This window comes from Talpa europaea, assembly GCF_964194135.1.
Source record: "Talpa europaea genome assembly, chromosome: 5".
In the NCBI taxonomy this organism is placed as follows: Eukaryota; Metazoa; Chordata; class Mammalia; order Eulipotyphla; family Talpidae; genus Talpa; species Talpa europaea.
Genome location: NC_140071.1, coordinates 32,208,854 through 32,220,786, shown reverse-complemented (window position 1 = coordinate 32,220,786; position 11,933 = coordinate 32,208,854). Strand labels below are relative to the sequence as shown.

The 11,933-nt window shown below is 41.7% G+C and overlaps 1 protein-coding gene across 1 annotated transcript in view; it reads right to left on the bottom strand.

Moving 5' to 3' along the window:
• Positions 1–7,062: 7,062 nt before the first annotated feature.
• LIX1 (limb and CNS expressed 1) overlaps positions 7,063–11,933 on the bottom strand; it is a gene marked incomplete at its 3' end in the record, with an annotated part of 50,319 nt that continues 45,448 nt past the window's right edge. Inside the window, exons 5-6 of the mRNA XM_084233403.1 lie at positions 9,486–9,563; positions 7,063–7,350 (exon numbers count right to left, since the gene is read on the bottom strand). Of these exons, the coding sequence (XP_084089529.1) occupies positions 7,063–7,350; positions 9,486–9,563 (366 nt within the window). The remainder of the gene's footprint in view (positions 7,351–9,485; positions 9,564–11,933) is intronic.

Sequence of the window (11,933 nt, the reverse complement as noted above, 5' to 3'; positions counted from 1 at the left end):
ATAGTCATTGAGCCCCATCTACTAAGTATTTGGCCCAGTGGTGGGATACTGAAATTACCTTGACAGTTCAGGATGGCAAAATGCTTTCAGCCAACAAAAGAGACTGTTTTTCTTCTTTACTCCCAGGAACTCAGGGTCATTCCCAAGGGGGAATTAGTGACAGAAATGTCTGGCAAAGATGTCACTCTTGAACACTGTCAGATCATGTTATAAGTTTGCCAAGGTAACTAATATTTTAAGAGGACTACAATCTTTTGAGGTTAGGAATTCCATCTTTTAAAAATATAGTTCTGGGATTCCCTAGTGGTGCAGGGGGTTGAGCGCAGCGTTGTGAGGCTGTCTGCGGGCTCTGTGGCGCCATTTCGATCCCGGCCGGCTGGGGAACAACCCGCATGGCACAGCTGACCTCTCCTGTCTCCCCTTAGCAGTGTATTTCGGTACATCTGCCTGTTCTGCTCCCTGCATTCTCTGGTGAATCTTCTCACACACACACACCCCACCCCACGACTCTGGCCTGTACCCCCCTTCTTAAAAAAAGTAAATAAAAATAGAGTTCTATTTTCCCTCTGTGGCCATAACTCCCATAGGAGAAGAGAACAGGAGGGGAACAAAAAAAAAAAAGGACAGTTAGTTCACGACACGGAACTTTATTTCCAAGTTGGGAAGGACACCTTGCTGGCATGAAGACTTACACTGAAGTAGGTGGGACAGTGAGTGGAAACTTAACTCTGTCTTCAGGCCTAAGAAAAGTCCAGAATAATCTAGTGTGATTTTGTTCTGAAATGAATAAGGTGAGATTTCTATGATTGTAAGGTGTGTGATCCAATCAGAGAAAGAATAATTGAGCTTACTGCCTGGTGTTCGGGTCAGCGCCTCTCATATACCCTGGTGGCCTCATGCTCACTGTTCCTTGCATCTGCCTGGAGAGACTACATCCCTCCTACATCAGCCAACAGCTCTCTTTTTGATAGGGGGAAAGGATGTCCTGAGCAAACTCCATACAGGCTTTGTGGACTCCACCCCCATGACACTGGAAACTACAAATCCCAGGATCACCAAAGGGAAAGTTGCGAGGACCTGAGGGTGGAGTTAAGCAACTTGGCTCTCAGTTTGGGTATTTAACTGGCCATGTGGCAGCAGTGGGTGGGGGGAGGGGGTGGTTTGGCGGTGGTGTTGCCGGCTTGGCCAGGAGGTTTGCTAGGTTTTTCGCCAGCTTGGCGGGTCATTGGGATTCCAGGTCAGCGGAACAGGTAGGATGCATTTACAAACTTATCTCCCTCTTTTTCTCTCTGAGTTATTCATTTCCCATTTCCCCTTCCCTTGTAAATAAACCTTTTATCAACTTTTTGTGTATGTCTGCAGTTGAGCATTAATAAGTCCCCTTTAAGCATGCGGGTGAGGACCCACAGTCAGGCAACCCCATTTTATATTGGGGTTTGCCCTGTAACATTTTCTTTACACAGAGCAGCTTCCTCTGTTGAATTCTGGATCCTGAACATAACTCTTCCAACTTCAAATCTCAGCTGAAAACTGAAAATTCCTTCCATGTTTCTTAGCTTACCTTCCTGAGGGGAACAGACTGAGCAATCTGGTTTGGGGTTTTGGGCCAGATTACCCAGCTATGGGGCAAGTGTGCTGGCGATGGGAAATGTCACGTAGTGCTCAATGAGAATGCCACAGAATAGGGAGCTTTAGGGACATGGATGAATGGGACAGGGCCCATGGCCAGCGGCACTAATGCTGTCCCACTTCGAGCTGCAGGTGTCTCCCTCAAAGACCCTGGTGAAAACAGACTCTGCAGAGAGGATTAGTAACTGCCATCTTTAGGTTTTGTGAATGTTCCTGTTTCTGGTGATACCAAGTCTTAGAATAGTCAAAGGGTTTGTTGGACAGGCAGGAAAATTTCCCTCTTCTTCAGTAAGTCACCAAGTAGAAGAAAACGTGATCCTAAGAAGCAATAAGGGATGCAGTGGGTAGGTCCTGGCAAGTGAAATCTATGGGGAGACAAAGAGAAAATAAAGGGGCTGTCTGGAGGTCCAATTTGGAACTGAGAAATAAGCCCCAGGAGGGCTTTCAACACCATGTCCTGGACCCACAACCGTCCCTTGTTCTGCTCTCCCCTCCCTACTCACAACCTAGAGCCATGTTAGGTCCCAGAGATCAACACTGTAGTATCGTGTTGCTTATGTACAGTCTGGGAAACTTGCCATTGTTTGACTCTGCTCTTGGGGAAAAAAAAAAAAGCATTTTCGGGTTTGAAAGAATTCTCAGGTTTGAATTGCTAACTGACTTACAAATGGACTTGTGGACCACAATTGTTGCTCAATTTGGAGCTGCCTTATAAATTGGTGGCAATCTGGGACTTTCAGTTGGAAACCAACAATCACTAGCTCAACAAACAACAGCTCTCAGAAGAAACTTCTGCTTGCCTATTCCACAAACAACTGCTCCCAGGAAGAAAGTGCCATGAGGCTTAAGTCACTTTAAAGGAGTGACTTTAACTATTAGCCAATTGAGATTTTCAGAGTTTCTGGCCAAGGGGTTAAAAGTAATTCTAAACAAAGGTTTAGGAAAAAGAAAAAATTTACAAGCTGAACATAGATCTGAGGCATACAGCAGGGGAGGCAAACCGGGCAGGGAAGAGCATAAAAGACTATGGTGATGGATCAGAGGTGATGTGGTGGTGGGAGAACTACCAGACTATAGCTGAGGGGATGTAGGGTAAGGTAAAAAGTATCAGGCTTTTCTGCCCTCCTGCCATTAGGATAGATGACGGAACCCTGCGGTCCTGAATGCATGCCTGATGGCGGGCACCTGGAGTAGGGTGTGGGCATAGGTAGATGGGATTTGACTGGGCTTTTAAGGGCGGCATCACGGGGATGCCAGAAGAAGCTGAGAGAAGGCCGGAGAGCCCAGAGTGAAGACCTGCTGGGGGCTGGGAGGCCTGCCAGCCTACCGGCCCCCCAGTACCCCTGCCTGCTGTGTACCTGGTAATCCCAATAAAAACCTGCAAAACCACTGAGGACTCTGATTCCTCCTTCACCAGGTCTGCTGGATCATAGAAAACCTGCACTGTGGTCTTCTTGACCCTACAGGGTAGAAATCAAATACCATCCAAAAATGAACAGCGATGTAAGAAAATTAATTAATTAAAAACCAAAACTGTGAGAAATAATGATTTGTCATTTAAGCCAAAATTGAAAAATAAAATTCCAAACGCTAGGACTAAAGTGATAACAGAGGGGGATCTGCCCTTAGGGGAGAAAAACCGCAGTCATATTTCTTTGCCCTTTTTGCTTCTCTGTAGCTTTCAGGGGGGTTATGGCAACCCTCCCCTCTCTGCTTTATTCCTTTCTTGCCTCCCCTAAGAGGCTTGTTATGTCAATAGGCCCAGGGCTGTGCTGCTTAGTAAAGAATGTGTTAAGTAGCATTAGGCCAAAAGAACTCAAATGTAAGTGTGATCAGAAACACCTGGTGAAATTCCAGACCCTTTTCCAGAATTTGGTCAGCAGATCTGAGGTGTGGTCCAGGAACTTGTATTTTTAAACAAGTACCCAAGGAGATTCTGGTGCAGATAGTTCATCCATCATATACAAGAAAGATGGGGAAGTATTTGGCTGTGCTACTAAGAGAAGGAAAGTGAATGAGTGCTCTTGTACTACTTCTGGGCTCCAAGAGAGCCTCTTACCCCTCTTAAGCAAAAGGATTTCCTCCTCCCTACTTCAGAAGAGTTTGAATCTAGGGCGTGACAATTTCCACTAATTTGGTCTTTGCATCTGAGTCAGAACTTCCTGGGACAACAGTGGTTTTTTGACCTTATTATACAATGGAACTACTTGGGGAATTTCCAAAAATACTGATGCTTGGGCCCCACTTCTAGAAAATCTAATTTCATTGGTCTGGGTGCAGTTTATACATTTAGGATTTTATAAAGCTCCTTGGGCATTTTCTAACATGCAGCCAAATCATTGTGGAAAGGAAAATAATTTTCCTGGAGTGCTGGTTAAAAAGAATCTTAATATTTGCTATTTGATAGGGTGGACACCATAGAAAAATCTTGATATTTGCATTTCTGTAAGGTAAAACAAAAATACAATGCATAAGCAATAATACCTTTAATAGCATTTATCTGTGAACATAGTCAGTGATAGTGCATCACATAATGCAGAATTCTCTAAAGCGTTTCAGAGATAAAGGCTACCACAATGTTTCCAGCTTCAGAGAAAAAAGAATTCTTAAATCTATCTTTTCTTTCTATTTTCTGATACTTGGCTGATCAGATTCTTAGTTAATGTAGGTACACTTAGAGAATATATATGGCTTGATTCTTTTCCTTACTAGAATTAGGTGAATGAATTTAACAGTAAACATATCAGAGGCCTATAGCTTTTTAACAAATGGACAACTGAATTCTGATCATTACAGGAACAATGACTATATCAAATCTGTAATTTTCTGATATGTTCATACAAACTTGGTGACTAATTGCATTAAGCTTTTTTCTTTGTTTTTAAATAACAATCTGGTATATTTGGTTTTGTGAAAATAAAGCAGCTATCTCTTGTCAAAATACAGTGCAAGTCTACATGGAAGGGTGATGACACATCCTGAAAATAGGATGTGTAGGGCCATGTCTGGGCTAGGCTGGATCCCTGCTGAAAATTTAAGAGAATATAAACATGTGCTCAAAATTAAGACTTACAAACTGGGTCCTTGGATAAAGCAATCCATGGGCTTTGGGGAGGTCCCACCCTCTCTGAAACTGTCATTTTAAATGTATATGCTCAGCTCTATATTCCTGGGAAAGGCCCATAGCTGTTACCCGATTCTCAGAGGTCCAAAGGTTAGGACCCACGGGTCCATGTATCTATTTAAGTAGAGAATCGTCCACTCTAGTCCCTTTCAACACAATGTGTTATTGAGAACATGATATAGAAAAGGAAAAATAAGACTAGACTTTGCTCTTCAACTCTGCACTTCTTGGGTTAGTAATGCAGGCATTTACTTGATGCATAGCTATAATGCCATAACAACAGTCATTCTGTCTTAGGTAAAAGTGATTTGCTAAAATGAGCGTCAAATGGACAAGGAGTGGCAAAAATACTGTATTTTGTATCTTTGCTGTAGCTTCCAAACCAGTCTAGGAAAAGTGGGCAGTTTTGACCAGCCGGGAAAAACGGATTGTGACCAAAGGGGAATCTCTAATATCAGAATGGGTGCAATTTTATAATTATAGGGAGTAAATTTGACATTTGCTCAGGTTATTCCTTGACAAGGTGTCAAAGTCATGTCAAAGGCTACAAATGCAGTAAAAGTGAATGTACCTTTATTTATCATACCCATCATGCGAAAATGTGGCTTTTTCAAAATGATATTGTAAAGAATAATGACTATGAAAAAATTACTTCAAATAGAAAGTTTCCTTAATTTTGACATTTATTCAACTTACAATATTAATTCTAATTCTTTGGGGGGGGATATAAGATAATAAAGATGTTTTTAAGTGACTTTTAGCTTCATTATGGGGAGGAATATGATTTTTATTTAAACAATGTTTTTTAAAAAATTTATCTAATAGTATAGGGTGTTACCTTTCAAATCATTAGAGTGGAATAAGTGCATAGTTGAATTTTCTCCTGGTGGGAGAAATATGAAGTGAAATTTCTATTAATAAGTTTAATTCCAAGATATACCAGAATACAGTTATTTTCATGGGGACTTAAGAAGTGACAATTATCTTTATACATACTTAGATGTGAGGCTAAAACTGTCATGTTTAAAAAACTTTAATGTAATTATAAATGTTTTAGCTTTCAGGAAAGTTAGCCTGAGTTGGTCTAAAATGAAATCTCATTTAAAATTAAGAGAAACTGTTTAATTTTAATTATTGGGCTACATGCAGTATAATCCTTTTCATATTATAGATATGGAAACTATGAGTATTTAAAATGAACACTGCTGCCACTGTTAAAATTTAAGTGAACAGTAACAAGCTGACATTTAGTTTTTATTTTTGGTTTTCTAAACAATTGATTGACCCAATTCATTTTCAAAAAGAGATGGATATTTTAGTCCTTTTTAAGTAGACTCAGTAATTTAATCTTAACAATGACACTACACTTAAGCTACTAGTTGCTTATGTTCTTCAACATCATCAAAGACAGCTAAAGATTTCTTCTCACCAATGCATGAGAAACTAGTCAAATGCAAACACTAATACATGCTAATGATTTCAAAATGTTTTAACCTTTAAAATGCCAATAACTTTCTCCATTATAGAAAGATGACTGTGGTGGCAAACATAAACCCACATCGGTTCAAGTTATCCATTTGTAAATTAAAAGTGAACATGATTGCAGGACTCAAAAAATTAATTCCTCTTGTGGACCTTAGTTCTTCTTGTGGAGTAAGATTAAAGGTACTTTTCTAAGTGCCATTTTTCCTCATGTGGGAGAGTGTAGATTTTTTAAAATTCTTATTACAATGGCCATTTTAAGCCACATTAAATTTATTAGCATCTCATACTGTATCACTTCAAGATCTTTGATAGTGGGGTATCCAAATAAAATCCCCACTACAATCTGGGATTACACCTAGTGATGTAAGTTATCTCTCAGCTTATAAAGTTTAGGAAGGAACCCTAACCCTTGGATAGTTTTTAGAACCATCAATATTGTTATTATTTAATCCCAAGTATCTTGTTTTTTAATGCCATCATGCTACTCGGGCCCTTTCTTTGAAGCAACATCTATCATCTAGAAGGCACGCGTCAACCAGTCTTTAGGTAGGAGCCAGGTCTGAGAAATATCTTTGAAACCATCCTCTTTCCATTCTTTCAGAGTGAAGTGGAATTACTGACAGTAAGACGGATAAATTGCATTAAGTAGATGTTGGGTCCCGTAAGGGTCCTACTACTTTCTATAAAGGGAATGGGTGGGGAGAGTTAGTTCAGCCCTCAGGTAGTAGCTACAGGTGCTAAAGCTCCAATGACCTCTTTCAATGAGCTTCCTAGTGATAGAGTCTGGCCTCCTCTGCCCTCTGGGGCGGCTGGGTCCTGTCTTCCTAGTGGTAGCCACTGAGGGCCGTGAGGCTCAGCTGATCATCACTGGGGGAGGAAGTGTCAGCATCGCTATAGATCTGAGTCAGGGCCAAGCTCAGGATTTCTTTCTTTTCTTTGTAGAACCGCAGTTCTTGTCCTGCTTTCCGAGCCTCCTCCAACTCCCTAAGGGCCATTCGTAGCTCTTGAGAGAGAATTCCTGGTGACTCCCGCTCTTTCATGATCCAGTCCAGGGCCATGTGGCTGCGCATCTTTTCATCCAAGGAATACTGGGAATAGTAGGAGATGACTTCCTGGAGTCAAGAAACAAGGGCTGATTGTCAGTCAAGGCACTTATGTGTGTCAACAAAGCACCCATACTTGCGGCATCTACCCTTCCTCTCCTCTGCTGCTGCTCCCTCCCCTTCATCTGGGTTTACTGGCACCCAAACCTCTCAGAGGCCCCAGAACCAAAACCAAATCCTCTGACATTCTTCTCAAAAGAAATGAAGGGCTTAGCTGGTACAGCAAAGCAGGTCCCTCCAGGTTGAGTCAAAACACAGCCACCAGAAATGATTCAATAATGTTCACAAAGCAGAGCTGGGGCCTGCTAGGAAATGCGTCTTCCTTTGAAATGACATTTCTATACTAATGAGAATAAACACTTTCTCATTGGCACATTGAGCTCTCTGCCCCAGCATCTTCTTTGGCAAGAGAGGGAAACAGCTCTAAGGAGAGATTTGGGCAGAGTTGGAGTTGGCTATGCCCCAAGCAAAAAGCAAGCAGCTTTGAGTCAAAACAACCTCAGCGGGCCTCCCTGGTGGCTCGAAGGGTTAAGCTTAGCACTATGAAGCAATCCACAGTCTCTGCAGCATGAGTTTGATCCCCAGCTGGCCAGGGAGATACCCACGTGGCACAATAGACCTCTCCTGCCTCCCCCACTGCTCCCCTCAGCAGTGTATTTCGGTCAATCTGCCTGTTCTGTTTCCCACTCTGTCTCGGTGAATGCTCTCACCCCCCACACCTCTGGCCTGTATCCCAGTTCTTGTATGCATAAATAAATAAATCTTTAAAAACAAAAAAAAACAAAAGAACCTCAGCACTAGAAGCCAGGAGAGTCCACTTCCTAACTGCTCTTGTGTTAGCATGAGGGAGAGCACTATTCAAAAGACTCACAGAAACTACAGGAAGACTTTCAAAGTGTACTATATTTTCAAAGAATAGAATGTAAGCATCATTGTTATTGATGGCATTCACGCCACCTTCATTTTACCCTGTCTCCTATTTTTGCAAGAAACTGAAAATTAGTCACTACCTATCAATTCTCAGGTGAGAAAATTGCCAATACATTATAGAGTCATACATATGTTTGATGGATACATTTTAAGAAGATCATACAGAGTGGATGTATTGCTTACTTTTATTTTCGAGAACATATGGTATTTATTTATGACCTTAGCAAATTAAAAACAATCATGGAAAAGTGTTTATAACCAACCCGGCATATTTCAAAGTCCTTTTATAAAATCAAAGGAAAAGAAAAAAAATAGCCAAAGCCATTGTCAGATACTCATTCCTTTTCCATCTTTGACATTCTGAAAGTCAGACTTTCTAAGCAAAGGAAAACTGAAATCTCCTGGGGCTTCATTGCTTGGAAGCTCTTACATATACCCTCATGTCACTGACTGCAGAAACCTTGTTTCTCATGTAAATACCTGTTTGCAAATTCCTAAAATGAACTACCGTCATTCAAAGTCTCACTGTGAGTAAATTTAGGATAAATCTCTGAGGATAGTAGGTGAAAACTGCAAAATATACAAGAGAGGGGTTGAATGGTCATTAAAAAGGAAAGAACAAAGACATGGTGAGAAAAATAAAGTAGAAACCTAAAACCAAAACTCTGGGGTGTTTGAATGCCAGCTTGTCCACTTTTATAGTCACTTCTGCTATGCATTGGGGATTTTGGTGAAAGTGAGAAAAACTATCCCACTACAGCCAACACCACCTCTCTTCAAGTGACAAGGTTGAGAAGCAGTATAGTCTTAGGTTTTAGCATTGGAGAGTGGAAGAGGGAGCAAACTCCAAGCAGGCTTGGCAAGTAAATAGAGTTGATTCAGCATTTGACTTAGAAACTATTGGGTTGTCAGAAAAGTCATGACACATTTTTGCTTGAAAAACAGAAAAGATATATCATGATTTATTCGACAATCCAATCCATCTGTCCCGGTGAAGCCTCCCTTGTGGCACCCAGCACAGGTATCCAACTCAATCCTATGTCCAGCCAACAATCTTTTTGGTGTACTTATCTGTTCAGCTCTGGACTCAAATGGATTGCTACATATATGTATATATTTTTCTCATCTTTCACTCAAGAAATAAGTTACCAAATTTAAACAGCGAAGAATTAACATAAAGGAATCTAGAAAGACCATCTTGATGGAAAATTTACCTGTCGGGAACACTTGGTTTCACGAAGGGCTTTTAGACTTCCATTCCAGTGCAATAGTTGGAAAATGGTCATCAGTTCCTGCAAAACCCAAGCACCTGTCATTAGTCTCATAGCAGAAATGTGTGAGGAGGTATGTCTGTGAGAGCTGAGCAGGGCATAACTCTGACCCATCAATCTCAGGGAAAGAGAATATGCAATGTTGTCACACTGAAATTTCAAAAGCCAGTGTCCCTTGGCTTCTGGAGTATTCTTCCTTCCCTGCTACGTCCACATTTGCACAATAAGATGACTAAATATCTGACAAGAAACTTTCAACATTAAAAAAACACACACTCTAACAATTCTACAGCCAAGAAGTTATCTGTGTATTCCAGCATCCTTGAGAATAATATAATGTCTAAGCAAGATTATTCATCATGCTGCTTTTTTTTAAGATTTATTTTTATTTTTTTATGCATACAAAACTGGGGTATAGGCCAGAGGTGCGGAGTTTGAGAGGATTCACCAGAGACAAAGTGGGGAGCAGAACAGACAAATACACTGAAAAAGACTGCTGAGGGGAGCAACAGGCAAGACAGGAGAGGTCTGCAGCACCATGTGGGTTAACTCCCTGGCCAGGGATCCAACTCACTGCTGCAGTGGCTGGTGATAGCTGGATAACAATGAGACTTAACCCCTGTGCCACCAGGGAGGCCTATCATGTTGCTTTTTATAATTGTCTGAGACAGGAAATATTTTCAGGGTTCATTGGCAAAGGAATGATTAATAAATACACTGTGGTAGTGAGGGTAGCAAAATATGTCACCCCAAAGTATAAGTTCAGGATATGCCTCTTCAAGTTAGGCCACTTTGGTATATCCATTATTTTGAGCTATAAATACATTAAGACAGCAAATGCAAGGAGAGGGCTTTCACTGAACTCCCCTTATCTGCCTAAAGACAGAGTCTCCAAAAGGAATTTAATCAACATGGGAAGATTGACTTATCATGGGGAGTAAACTAGAAATCCATGTTACACCCAGACTAACTTTGTGGCAAACTATAGGACCTCCATCTGTTATTCCGAGACCCATTCATCTTTCTTCTTTTTTTTTTTTTTTTCAGATTTATTTTATTTATTTATTTGTGCATACAAGAACTGGGGTACAGGCCAGAGGTGCCGGCAGGAGAGAGGATTCACCAGAGACAGAGTGGGGAACAGAACAGGCAGATCTGCTGAAATACACTGCTGAGGGGAGCAGTGGGTGAGACAGGAGAGATCTGCTGTGCCATGTGGGTAGTTCCCTGGTGGGAGGATCGAATTCATGCTGTAGTGGCTGGCAATAGCTGGCAATAGCTTGAGAGGGCTGAGACTTTGACCTCTGTGCCACCAGGGAGGCCCGCATTCATCTTTCTTAAAAGTAATTTACTCTCCCCTACAAGACCTCCACCCCCCCCTCCCTTTTCCCTATTAATTGGTATTTAATCCTAATCCTAAACCACCTTGGGGAGTTACTGTTTTGCCCCAGGTATCTCTCAACTGTACATGAAGTACATACACATCATCCTCACTCTTTCCAGTTTGTCTGAATTTCTATCCTATCACCAAGCAGTTTTTTCTTCTGCACTAACACAACTTCCTCTTGCTCCGTGTTGCTTTCAGGTATTTTGTTCCTAAAAATCCCAAGGGAAGAAGACCTCCTTCTGACCTTCTTGTATTATGTCCTGATCTAGTTCTTGCCTTCCTCTGTCAATGCTCATCTAACCACCATTACATAAAGTATACTGAAATATTTCTATATATTTCCTGTCCCATTCCTTTATTTCCCTTCATAAGACCAAATCCACTACCTTCAGATCTTCCCACAGCTGCCTGAGCCCTGGGATCAGTCTGAGGAAATCCTAGTGTGCCTCTCACCAGTTCCAGAAAAAATCTTTGCCTCATTGCAGACTGACAAGGAGAGGCCTGCAGTCACACCCGGGACAGAGCTTGGTTTAATGCTCCACTGTCTTGAAATTCTTAAGTGAGTTTTGAACAAAAGCCCTTGTAGGGTAAATGGTTTTCAGATTTTTCTGCCCTCCCACCCTTAGGATTGCCCTGCCCGATGGGGCACCTGCAGTTTATACATGGTTGCTTACTGTCTTATTTACTTCTGTGGGCCGTGGGAGGAATATTGAAATAGTCACCAAGAGGAGCAGAAGCAGGAGGGAGGTAGGAGAGAGAGAGAACGGGAGGAAAAGGCCAGAGAAGCCCAGAGTGAAGACTTGCCCGGGGCCTGGAGTCCTGGCGGCCGTGTACCTGGTTGCTGCTCTTATGTAACAGCTCAATAAAAGCCTGAGAAACCCACCGAGGGCTCCAGGAGTCCTCCTTTACTGGTCTTCTGCATCAGAAAATCTGCACTGTGCCCTTCCTGCTCCTACAGCCCTGCATTTTCATTTTTCAATGGGTCCTGCAAATTATATGTAGGA